This window comes from Lathyrus oleraceus, chromosome 3 (assembly GCF_024323335.1).
Source record: "Lathyrus oleraceus cultivar Zhongwan6 chromosome 3, CAAS_Psat_ZW6_1.0, whole genome shotgun sequence".
Classification (NCBI taxonomy): domain Eukaryota; kingdom Viridiplantae; phylum Streptophyta; class Magnoliopsida; order Fabales; family Fabaceae; genus Lathyrus; species Lathyrus oleraceus.
In genome coordinates, this window is record NC_066581.1 from 405,090,542 (window position 1) to 405,103,420 (window position 12,879).

At 38.1% G+C, this 12,879-nt stretch overlaps 1 protein-coding gene across 1 annotated transcript; it reads left to right on the forward strand.

The window, feature by feature from the left end:
- Positions 1–3,855: 3,855 nt before the first annotated feature.
- On the forward strand, positions 3,856–4,905 carry LOC127131461 (uncharacterized). The gene has a single exon (XM_051060381.1). It carries the CDS (start codon positions 3,856–3,858, stop codon positions 4,903–4,905), a length of 1,050 nt encoding a protein of 349 aa, XP_050916338.1.
- Positions 4,906–12,879: the final 7,974 nt, after the last annotated feature.

Consider the following 12,879-nt stretch of genomic DNA (forward strand, 5'->3'; position numbering starts at 1 on the left):
TTACCTAGATTCTCCAACCAAAGCAAACCCATGATTAAATTGATCAAAAGAAGTTTTGATTAATTAAATCCTTTGAACTTGCATAATCCCACAGTCTAATTTGAGTGACCAAAAGACCCTTGATCACTTAATAAGGCTTTTCTTCTAAGCTGTGGAGCTCGAAGCCTCAAGTCAGACTCCCAATCAAGGCATCCTCAGTCATACCAAGCAGCGGATTATACAAGTGCTTCAAAGGTGAAAAAATACAAGACCTTGTTAAATCAAAGTTGGAATTATGTGGCTTAAGCCTTAAGTAATATAGAAGGAGTGAGACAAGAGAATTCCTACCCCCATTCTGAATATCTTTGGGTATGGGACGAATGACCCATCGCTCATCGTATTCACCTCTATTCATAGACTTTAGCATAATTCTAATCATACGGTTATCAAGTCTCTCTTCACAAAGCAATGCAACAAGCAAGGACTATATCAACAACCTATCAATCATAATTGAAGTTGTACGACACGAGCCTTAAGCAATAGAGAAGGAGTGGGACTGGAGTATTCCTACCCCCATTTTGAGTATCTTTGGGTATGGGACGAATGACCCAACGCTCATTATATACACCACTATTCATAGACTTTAGTGCAATTCGAATCAAACGATTGATAAGGTCTTCGTCAACACAAGAAACAACAAAGATTCTTCCCTCTCCACTTGAAAGTTAAGACGAGAGTTACATGCCATGAGCTTTAAGTGGTAAAGAAGGAATGAGACTGGAGCATTCCTACACTCATTTTGGATATCTTTGGGTGCGAGATGTTTGACTCGTTACTTATCGTATCCATCTTTACTCGTAGACTTTAGTGTGACTCTTATCAAGTAACTATCAAGTTTATTCCTCTCTATCCTATTCATTTCAATTCAACCATTCAATCTTTCTTTTGCCTCTAATCATTCTTGCTTTCAACCCTAGTGGGCTGAACTACGAAAGCTCTGATTTCCTTATTGCACTATAAGGATACGTAGGCAGGAGAATTCAGATTCTTCGCGAGCTATCTTATTTATCAATCTACCTTATCTATTACTAACCTATTTATTTATCAATCATTCTCCATTTATTCAATCTATACCATCTTTTTGAGATCAATAATAATTCTCCTTGGACTCCTTGTCTATCCTTTTAGGAAGACTTAACGACATTCCGTCTCCTCAATCGAGAGTTGTTTGTGGGCCTTGCCCAAACACTTAATTTAGTCTTTCTTTTTGGATTTACACTATAGTGGCAGCTTACTAGTCCATGTATTGGTAAATGCCTACCTTGCTCTTTGATTCAGAGTCTATCCTCTTCTTGGATCCAAGATACTATTCTTATTTGATCTTGAACTATTTGTTTCCCCAGGGAGTGATATACTATTATTTATACTTCCGTACTACAATCATTCCTTGAATTGGTGTTTGTCTTGTGAGCCCCCATTGCTTAGACAAATATCTCTCTCTATTCTCGTGGTTCCGAACTACGACTGCTCTAACTTTCTCATTGCATAATGAGAATACGTAGGCACGAGGATGCGAATCCTTGGTGAGAATACTCTTAATTATTCCTCCTTCGCCTTAGGGTATCATTCATATCTTTCATTATTCATTATCTACCTTTCATCATAAATCGTTCACCCAGTGACATACTATTCCTCTGAGATCAGAAATACTACTTTATCTGGAATCCCATACACATCCGTTTAGGACACCTAATGTAGTCCGCCTTTATACCTAGAGTTGTTTGGGCTACAACCTCAAACATTTAATTCCTCCCTTCTTTGGCTAAAGACCCTAAGGTGGCGGCCTGCTGGTCCACGTATCGGTTAAAGCTGCTTCCCTCTATGGTATGAATTCCATTTCTCTTATGGGTTCCAATACACTTTCACCTTTTAATTTCAAACAAGACTTATTCAGTCACTTATCACCAAATATTCAATTATGTGACTTAGGTCACCTCATTCCGTTCATTTCCACGATACATTCGTATTCTACCTTCCTTCACTCCATGTGATATACCAGTTATCTTTGAGCCAAGTACACTATCTCATTGTGCTCCTTCTTGCGCCACCTTATGAACCAAGAGATGTTTGCGACTATACCCAAACAGATATTTCTTCGTCTTTTCGGCTTTACCCTATAGCGGCGGTCCTACTAGCCAGCGTACTGGTAATAGCCACCTTACTCTTGGGTCCATCTTTTCACCCTTGTTGGAGTTCAAAACACTATTCTTTGGTTCAGACCATACTTTCTATCACACTTCTTTTCATCTCCCACCATTAGTTCTTTGAACTACAAAGCTCTGAATTCCTCATTGGACTATGAGGACACGTAGGCATGAGGGCCATAATCCTCACCGAGCACTTTATCTATTTTCTCTTCCTTTTCCATATCCTTTTACGAGTAATATTTAGATCTACCACCTATTCGAGTGAGAACAATCAAAACGGTTCCCATGGGGTACCATGGATGTTTGGGGTGCTAGTACCTTCCCCTTGCATAACCAACTTCCTTAACCAACATATCTCTTTCCCCTGGGTTTTATCGATGTTTTCCAATCCCCTTTGGGGATGAATAAAGTTCGATGGCGACTTTGTTGTATGTTCGAGCATGCAATAAGTTCGAGTATATTTCTGCTAGCTTCAGCTGGCGACTCTGCTGGGGAAACTTTGTTGCTTGGAGTACTTCCTAACCGCTAAAAGAAGTCGAGCCTACTTTAGGTTGTTCTCTCACTAGTTTTAGGTGTTTATCTTTATGCATCTACTCGCTTATCGCATTTACTTTATTATTCTAGATATTGATGTGGATATTATATGTTATGCTGTTGTTGGGTTGGGATAGACCACATGAGTGGAAAGCTCTGTAACCGAGCTTAGTATACACATAGGATAGACTTGTGGATAGTCGTGTACACCTGTGTTTCGCGCGTTGGGTTATCACGAGAACCACACCCAAACTAGATTCACTTGGAGGTACTTTTATCCTGTGAATATTCACTACGACAGGGTATTTCCATTTCGAGTCGATGACTCTGTGAGACCTTCTAGGGACCACCTTGGAGCATAGTCCACACCTGTGAGGGGGATATGGGTTTTCATTGCAGGAAGCCATAAACTCTACCTACCTTGATACTCATGTTGCATCGAACTTTTGAACCTACAACAAATGGCATATACAGATTATTCAGAACGTATCAGAGTTTTGAATCTGCGTGACTTATAGCATTCCATAATTACATCATCATTCATCATGAGAAAAAATTTCATATGCATTTCTTTTCCAGGAATCCAAGAGTCCAATTTGTTGACTAAGCATCCGAGACAAATCCTGAATCCCGAGAGAAGAAGCTTTCACAGTTACAAGTTCATGGAGCCCCAACTGAATGTTTTGAGAGGATTGGGGGAACGCCTAGTTCTTGGAAACAAATATGACTTTAAGACGTCTTATGGCAACCTTTTGGGAATACTAAACACTGAAGTCAACACCACTGTTGTGCACACTCTGGTGCAATTCTACGACCATCCGTTGAGATGCTTTACATTCAAGGATTACCAGTTGGCACTCACTTTGGAAGAATATTCATACATTTTAGGTATTGGGATCAAGAACCAAATGCCTTATGTTTGCACTAAGGAACTCCAAAATACCAAGTCCTTGTTGAAGCCCTCTAGATAGGGAAGAAGGAAGTGAAGCTGAACTTGAAACCTAAGGGTGGAATTCATGGATTCACCTCAAAGTTTCTAGTAGATAAAGCCATTGCCTTCGCCGAAGCTGGGAGTTGAACGACCTTCAACGCCAGTCTAGCTCTACCAATCTATGAGATTGTACTATTTCCGAACATGGAAGAATTCGTGGATTTGGCTGTTATTCATATCTTCCTAACCCAGAACCCTGTTCTTACTCTTCTTGCTGATACTTACTACTCCATCCATGTGAGGACCAAGAAGAAGAAAGGAACCATCGTCTTCTATACCTCTTTGCTATATAGATGGTTTATTTCACATCTACCCAGCAAAGGCCCCTTCGTTGAAAATAAAGACAATTTGAAGTTGTCCCAACGGATGATATCCTTGAATGCCGAAGACATTAACTGGTATTCTCGAATCTATGACAGCGTCAAGCTCATCCTCAACTGTGGTGATTTTCCTAATGTACCTCTTCTTGGTACGAAAGGGGGAATCAATTACAATCCGAGGTCGGCATTACGACAGTTGAAATACCCCATGGTAGATAAGCCTGATCTCAAAGGAGTAGAATGTTTCGTCTTGTATGAAGGGATTGAAGATCCAGAATTAGTCAAGAAGATCGTCAAGGCTTGGGGAGAAATTTGTCTTCAAGGGAGAGCAGAAATGGGTAAGAAGAATTGCGTTGCCAAGGAAGCTTACACCAAATGGGTAAAAGACATGGTTAATGAAATTTTGCTGCCATTTCCATATAAACCATCCATGAGCATCAAGCCTCCTGAGCCAGTAATCCATCAAACTTCTGAGGTTGATAAGCTAAAAAGAGTTATCAAGGCCCTAGAGGAAGAGAACGCTGATCTAAAATCTAGACTTGGTAAGATCTCCTTGGAGAAAGAAACTTTGAAGTTCAACCTGAATCAAAAAAGAGCTAGGGTGCATCAAGTAGATGACGAAGTGCAGACTGAGGTATTCAAAAGAATAAAGGTGGGTGATACACTCAAGGGAACTTATGCTAGTTTGAAAGCGAAGAAGAAACAGTTAGTCGGGACTCAATACCAGGCTTGCAAAGCAAAGCTTAATTACAGAGAACAGACCAAGAAGCTCCGAGACCAGCTGGAAGCTTGCAACAAAGGGCAGAAAGATGAGCAAAGCTGCACCAAACAGTTAGAGGTCACTCTTCGCAAGAACCAGTACGAGCTAAACTAGAGACTTGAGGAGATCCGCGAGCTAAAAGAGAAATCACACAAGAACCTGGAAGGCACCAACCCACTCTAACAAGAGAATGATCCTTCGAAGAAGCACAACAGACATCTTGAAAATCTCCCCAACCAGAAGGAAGCATTTGTGGGAAGCTTTTTAAGTGAACCTGATCGCGATCTACCACCTGAGGGAAGCATGGTACTGGGAGAAGGGAGTGCACGCCTGACCTCACTCGCTGAACAAGCCACCCAGACTTCTCAGATTTGTTACAATGAGCTATTCTTGAGATGTTTCTGAATATGCCCTTTGGGGTTGATCTGTTTTTCATTCTCATTCTTAGGTTGACATCTAACAGGGTTGACATTGAGACTCTTGTAGCCTAGTGGGCAGCTTATTGATGTGTACTTGTATTCCACTTTCCTAATATATGAATAAAAGAGTTTCTTGGCTATTGACTTCACAAACTGTCTCTTTATGCTTTGTATTCACTTATGTCGATAAACAAACTCAAGGATTCCTTGGAAATTTATTCCTTTACAAAAATGAATATATCATAAATAAATATGCACATAGAATTTTTTTTACATACATGCATGCATGCACACATTTATCTGTCATAAGCTTCCAGAAAACAAAATGCTTACCGTCTCCGTCTTTCCACAACAAGAATCACGACTCTTCATCACTATTTCACTAGAGCAAACAAATTCAAGGTCATGGCTGACTTTGAAGTTGACAACACTGCTTTCCGCGAATCCCTCTCCCAAGTCCAAGGCAGAGTGGACCTCTTCCAAGGGAACATGGAGGCCATCTTAGAACTCCTCCAGACTCAGAGGGCTCCTGCCTCCGCCAACCCTGCTGATGACAACGTCACCCGTGCTGATGGGGTGACCAATCCCGCTACTGCTATTGGTGCTACTGTTGAAACTTCGGTGGAGATTGTAGTGCCAACCACTGAAAAACGCCAACTGGTCCCTGCTGACATGAATAGGCTTGCTGCTGCCTACCCTTGGGGAATGCCCCAAAACTTTGCTTCTCACTTTGCCAATGGGGGGGCTTTCTTCCCTCATCTAACTCTCACTGCCCCTGCTGCTGCTGGAAACCCTGCTTTCTCGTGGGGTATACCTACTATTCATACTCCTACGATTGATGCTACCAACCCCGAGGACAACCAAGGTCAGGTCCCTAATGAAACTCCTAACGTTGAAGGTGAATACCGAGACCTGCGCCTCCACTTCCAGGTTCCTACTCAAGCTACTCAACCTGCGAGCATCAATCAAGTTTCTCCTTTCAGTCATCCTGGGGCAACCTCTGTGCCCATGATGACCTATGTACCCACCAATCCTGCATTCTAATATGTGCAGGCAAAGGCACCTCAGGCCCTCAATGCTCAGGATGAAGGACAATATCCTCATTTGGTGTATGCCGCGCAGACAGTGCCTCCTGGTTTCTCATACCCGCCACAGATGTTGTTTGCTCTGCAGAATATGCCTACTCAGGTGATAGCCCCTGAAACCTCTCGACCAACAAGTCAAGTCGCTCCTCCCGCTGTTGATCCGTCCAGACCTGCGAATTATCAACTATTGGACGACAAAATAAGGATTATCGAGGGTTTCTCAGTGTAAGACCCAAATTTTGATCCTAAGATCCCTCATGCTATCTCATCATATGCATTGGCATTGGGATCACATCTTGACATCATCTTTACCCCTCATTCATTGGGTTTGCATTGGGAGAGACCACCAAGCATCATTTGATTGTATCATACTTTGTATTTTATCATTTACTAACCAAAATACCAAAAATATGTCTTTGTATAATCTAACTCTTTTGTAGGTAGTGCACATGCTCACCTTTGATCTATCAAGCTCGCATCTAGGGTTTAAGACCCTCAATGCAAGGAGTTCAATCAAGAATTGGTTTACTATGACTCTAAGCATCATATATGAATCCCTATGATCTTCACATGTTATTTTGATCAAGAATTCATCAAGAGTTTGGAATTGGTTTGCCTTGGAAACCCTAATTCATCTGGGTATCTTATGTGACTTCTTCAACAAGCTTCTTCATCAATTGATCAAATATTTCAAGGGATACTTCAAATTTCATCATATTATGCATATATGATCCTCCATGAGTCCCAAAAGTCAAGAGAATGTCAAGCTAGCAAGTTGGTTCATGGTGGTGTACTAGAGGAAGTTAACTAATCAAAACTAGGGTTCCCTAGACCCTATCTCCTACAATTTTTATCATATGAAAATTATTACAAGAGAAAAGTTACTCTAAATTACATTCAAAACAACTTTCATGTTGAGGTTTAGAGCTATTTTTTCTTGGGAAGGCATTTTTTATGGTGAAAGATAATAGGTCATTTTGTCTAAACCCTAATTTGAAGGTCAACTTGCCAAGGCCATAACTTGCTCAATTTTTATGAGATGAAAGCTATTCAAGTTTCACAATAAAATTCAAGATGTCTACTTCAAATTTGATGTTTGGAGGAAGAGAAAATTCAACTTTTAAATGCATGTGATATGAGGAGACATTATAGGTCATTTTGGACCTATGCCATTGAACAAATGATTTTCCTCAAATTCTAAAATGCATAACTCCTTCATAATAAATCCAAATCAGGTCAAATTTGTTACCATTTTGAAGAACTTTGAGAGAGCTACAACTTTTATGAAGGAACCTTTCTCATTTGAAGCTCATATAAAAAGTTATCCAAGGTGGAAGAAGTGAGCATATGGCTTGACACTTAGAATTTTTGTTGATATGTTTGATTTTTCAAACTTCCACCTAAAAATGCATCACGATCCAAGCTTCAAATAAAAAAGTGTTAAAAATGAAAGTTGTTCCTCTTGATCTAAACCTTCCAAAAAGTTCAATTTCATCCCATTTGGACAAAGTATGAGTGACTTGCGCATGGCTTGAAGTTGGATCACCATTTGGCATAATTGAACTTGCATCTTCCATACACAAATGCATGGCCTTTCCACATGACTTCAGTAATGTTTGTACACAATTTTGGACATGATTGAATGATTACATGGGCCTATCACACACCCATGCATCCATGCAAGCATTGTTGCTATTTTTGAAATTTTGAATCAAGTGTGCGAATAACAATGCCTTGGCTATAAATAGAGACCCTTGCACTCAGAATTAAGGACCCCTGTGCACCAACTTTGAATCCCCGGCTCCAAACCCTCTCATTCAAAGGATAACCTTGAGGATTGGAAATCGAGATTGAATATCCACTGTTTTGAGATTCAAATCTCCAAGAGTCCTGCTTCCTTTTTGATTCAATTCCATTCTATCAAGTGTCTAGAGCAAGGCCAAGTGCAATTGGAAGCAAGATCGTGTTCATCTGGACCTGCAGTGAAGGTAAATTTCTCAAATTTTCATCTCTTCGATTCTCACTCAATTCTCCATAATTCTTCTTGATTTTGGGTTGTCTGAAGTCCTACCAATGTAGGCAAGAAGATTGAGTTGCTTTGATGTAAAATCGAAGCAACTCAAATCATGATCCTCAAAATTCAACTCCCTGTATCTTTTAATATACTTCGAGTTAGGAGAAATTGAGGCCAGAATCGAGCTCTCAAGCATTTTTTCTTTAAATTCATGTCCCCCTTTTTCATTTTGGTGATGGTTGAAGGTGGACCAGTCCGGTGAAATCCACCGGAGAAGAAGACCAGAGCTAGAACTTCGGCGATGCGTTGGCATGTCTCAGAACCATAGGATCCATCTATTTTGTTTTAATCTTGAGCGTACAAATTGATTACCACACGTGTGGCACATTGACCAGGGTCCATCATGGAACGCGCACTCTGATCCACTTGATCTGCCACCTCAATTAATTAGGCAGATCAAGTGGTCCACGTTTTTTGCTATTTTCTGATTTTTGATTTAATTTACTTATTTTCATTAATTCATATTAATTTTAATATTGATCCAAAAAATATGAGACTTTCACCAAAAAAATTAAAATAAATTCCTCTTTCATTTTCTGAATTAAAATTATTTTTTAGATCATTATTAATATTTTTCATGATTTATTAGTTTTTGTGAATATTCTTAATTGTTTAAAATTAGTTTTAAGTTTCCAAAACTAATGAAATTTTTTCTCCAAGGTCCTTTGACCTTGTTTGACCTATGATAAATCTCATGGCCATTTATTTGGTGTTTTGATGAGGTTTTAGGATTTTGATAAACCATAATTTAATTTAATGCATTTTTTAATTGATTTTAGTTGTTTAATTGCAAAATAAATTAGTTGAGCTTTTGATATTGACTTGTTGAGTTTGACTTGGTCAAGGTTGATTTGACTTTGTTGAGTTAAAATCATTGGACTTAGGGGATTGATGAAATGTACATTTCATCTCCCAAAATGAATGAATGATTTTAATTTGATAAAAGTCCTCCTTTGACCAATTTGTGTTGATTCTATTTCCCCTCCCTCTTCATCTTAATCCAATTTTCTTCTCATTAATTTCATGGACCTATGATATCTCTATATCCTAAGGCTAGTTGATTGAAAAATCAACATAAGTGTGGATGAGATTAGGTCCACCCCTTTTGCATTTTCTTTTAAGTGTGGTATGTTTTAGGAGTATGGTTCATAATACCATATCTCTAACATGCATTAAAACTAAAATTTCTATTGCCCGGTGTAAGACCCCAATTTTGACCCTAAGATCCCTCATGCAATCTCATCATATGCATTAGCATTGGGATCATACCTTGGCATCCTTCTTACCCCTTTTCATTGGGTTTGTTTTGGGAGAGATCACCAAGCACCATGTGATTGTATCTTACTTGTATATTTATTATTTTACTACCCAAAATACCAAAAATATGTCTTTGTATTGGCCTAACCCTTTTGTAGGTAGGGCATGATGACCATTGATCTATCAAGTTCACATCTAGGGTTTGAGACCCTCATGGCTAAGAGCACAACCAAGGAATGATCCACAATGGCTCTAAGCATCATATATGAGTCCCAATGATATCTACGTGTTATTTTGATCAAGCATTCTTCAAGAGTTTGGAGTTGGTTTGCCTTGGAAACCCTAGTTTGTCTGGGTATTTTGAGTAAATTCTTCAACAAGCTTCTTCACCAATTGATCAAATTTATCAAGGTACACTTCAAAATTCATCATCTTATGTATATATGATCTACCATGAGCCTAAAAAGTCAAGAGAATTGCAAGCTAGCCAGTTGGTTGATGGTGGTTGGCCAGATGAATTCATCTGATAAAAACTAGGTCCCCCTAGACCCTATCTCCTACAATTTTCATCATATGAAATTATTCCAAGAGAAACTTTACTCAGAATGACATTCCAAACAACTTTAATGTTGATGTCTAGAGCTAATTTTGCTTGGAAAGTCATTTTCTATGTTGAAACATTATAGGTCATTTGGTCTAAACCCTAATTTGAAAGTCAACTTCCAAAGGTCATAACTTGCTCAATTTTGATGAGATGAAAGATTTATAAGTTGAATAATTAAATTCAAGATGTTTACTTCAACTTTTATGTTTTGAGTGAGAGATAAATCAACTTTTATGAGCATGTGATATGAGGATACATTATAGGTCATTTTGAACCAATACCATTGAACAAGTGATTTTCCTCAACTTCAAAAATGCATAACTCTCTCATTCTTAATCCAAATTATGTCAAATTGGTGACAATTTTTAAGGTCTTTGAAAGAGATACAACTTTGATGAAGACACCTTTCAAATTTGGAGCTCACATAAAAAGTTTAGTAAGGTGGAACGTTGAGGTATATGGCTTGACACTTAGAAAGTTTTTCAACATGTTGAAATTTCCAAGCTTCCACCTTAAAATTCACCTTGATCAAAGTTCCAAATGGAAACATGTTCAACATAAGAGTTGTTACTCTTGACCTAAGCTTTCCAAAGAGTCATATTTCATTCATTTTGGACAAGGTTTGCTAGTGTTGCGCATGGTTTTAACAGGCCTGCATCAAGTGGAAAAATCAAAAGTGTAAATGACCATTTCACATTGCCTTGCCATTCAAGCTTCATTTCAATATCATTTAAGATGTATTTGGACCTAATTCGATTGCTTCATTGGCCTGTACACACCCATGCAAGCATGTGCATGACATTGCCAAATTTGGAAGAAACTTGAACTGTGCAAATAACATTCCCAATTGCTATTAATACAAGCCCTCTGAGCTCATTTGAAAGGATCCTTGCGCGCCAACTTTGGCCCATCTTTTCAAACCCTCACAATTCAAAGGAAAACCTGAGAATTTTCATTTTGAAAATTGAGTTTGAATCTCACTTTTTGGAGATTCAAAAACTCCAAGATCCAAAGCTTTGTTCCATTTCCAAACCACTTCTGCAAGCTCCCTAAGTGTGATCAAGCAAGGATAAAAGCAAGCAAGATCAAGTTTTACACAACATTGAAGGTATTTTCCAAAAAGTTTCTTCTCTTCGATTCTCACTCAATTCTCATCAATTTTCTTGGATCTTTGGTTGTCTGAAGTCCTACCAATGTAGGCAAGAAGATTGAGTTGCTTTGAGGTCAAATCGAAGCAATTCATTTCACACACCTTAAAATTCAACTACTCATATATTTCTATATATGTGGAGTTAGTTAAAATTGAGTTCAGATTCGTGCTCTACGCCATTTTTTCTTTCAGATCATGTCCTCCTTTTTCATTTATGTAATGGTGATGACTGAACCAGTCCGGTGAGGCTTGCCTGAGAAGGTGACCGGAGGTTTAGCGCCGGTGATGTGCTGGATAGGTTCAGAGCCATTGATCTTGTTCAAAATGTTTTAATCTCACGCGTCGCTTATAATTACCACTTGTGTTACACGTTGACTAGTGACTATGGTGGAAAACACGCTGATGGCCACTTGATCTGCCACCTCAATTAATGAGGGAAATCAAGTGGTCCACGTTTTTTCTGAATATTTGAATTTCATTTTATTTGTTTTATTTTCATTAATTTATATTAATTTTAATATTGATCCAAAAAATATGAGAGTTTCACCAAAATGTTTTAAATAAAATCCTCTTTCATATTTTGAATTAAAATTATTTTTTGGATCATTATTAATATTTGTCATGATTTTATTAATTTTTTGGTTATTTTTAATTGTTTAAAAATACTTTTAAGTCTCTAAAAATTCTGAAATTTTTTCTCCAAGGTCATTTGATATTGTTTGACCTATGATAAATCTCATGGCCATTTCTTTGGTATTTTGAGGAGGTTTTAGGAATTTCACAAACCATATTTAATTTAATGCATTATTTTTTTAGTATTTTTAAATTGAATAAATGCCAAATAATTGTGTTGAGCCATTTTGATTGTTTGTATGAGTTTGGCTTGTGTTGTTGGGCCTTGGTCAAGGTTGATTTGACTTTGTTAAGTTAAGATCATTGGATTTAGGGGACTGATGGAATGTACATTCCGTCTCCTAGAATGAATGAATGATCTTAATTTGGTAAAAGTACTCCTTTGTCCAATTTGAGTTTTATCCATTTTCCCTCCCTCTTCATCTTATTCCCCTTCTTTATGCATTCATGTCATGATCCTATGATATCTCAATGTCCTAAGGCTAGTTGATTGAAAATCAACATAAGTATGGATGAGATTAGGCCACCTCTTTTGCATATTATTTTTGTGTGTGGTATGTTTCATGAGCATAGTCCATTATACTATGTTTCTAACATGCATTAACACCAAAATTATATTGCCCGACCTCAAATAGTTGTGACTTCTACATAAGTCAAATTATGATTGCTTAACATAGAACTAAATTTTTGATACAAAAAGGCATAGCATTCTAGTTAGTGAGATTGTAAGTCCCCCCTCTTTCATGGTATTGTGTGGAAACTTGGCGTTTTATCCTTCCTTTGGAAGATGTCTTGGTTCAAGGATCCATGCTTGTGATAAGTGGATTGAGTGTTCTCCAAAGAATGACTTAAAATAAAAAACAAAA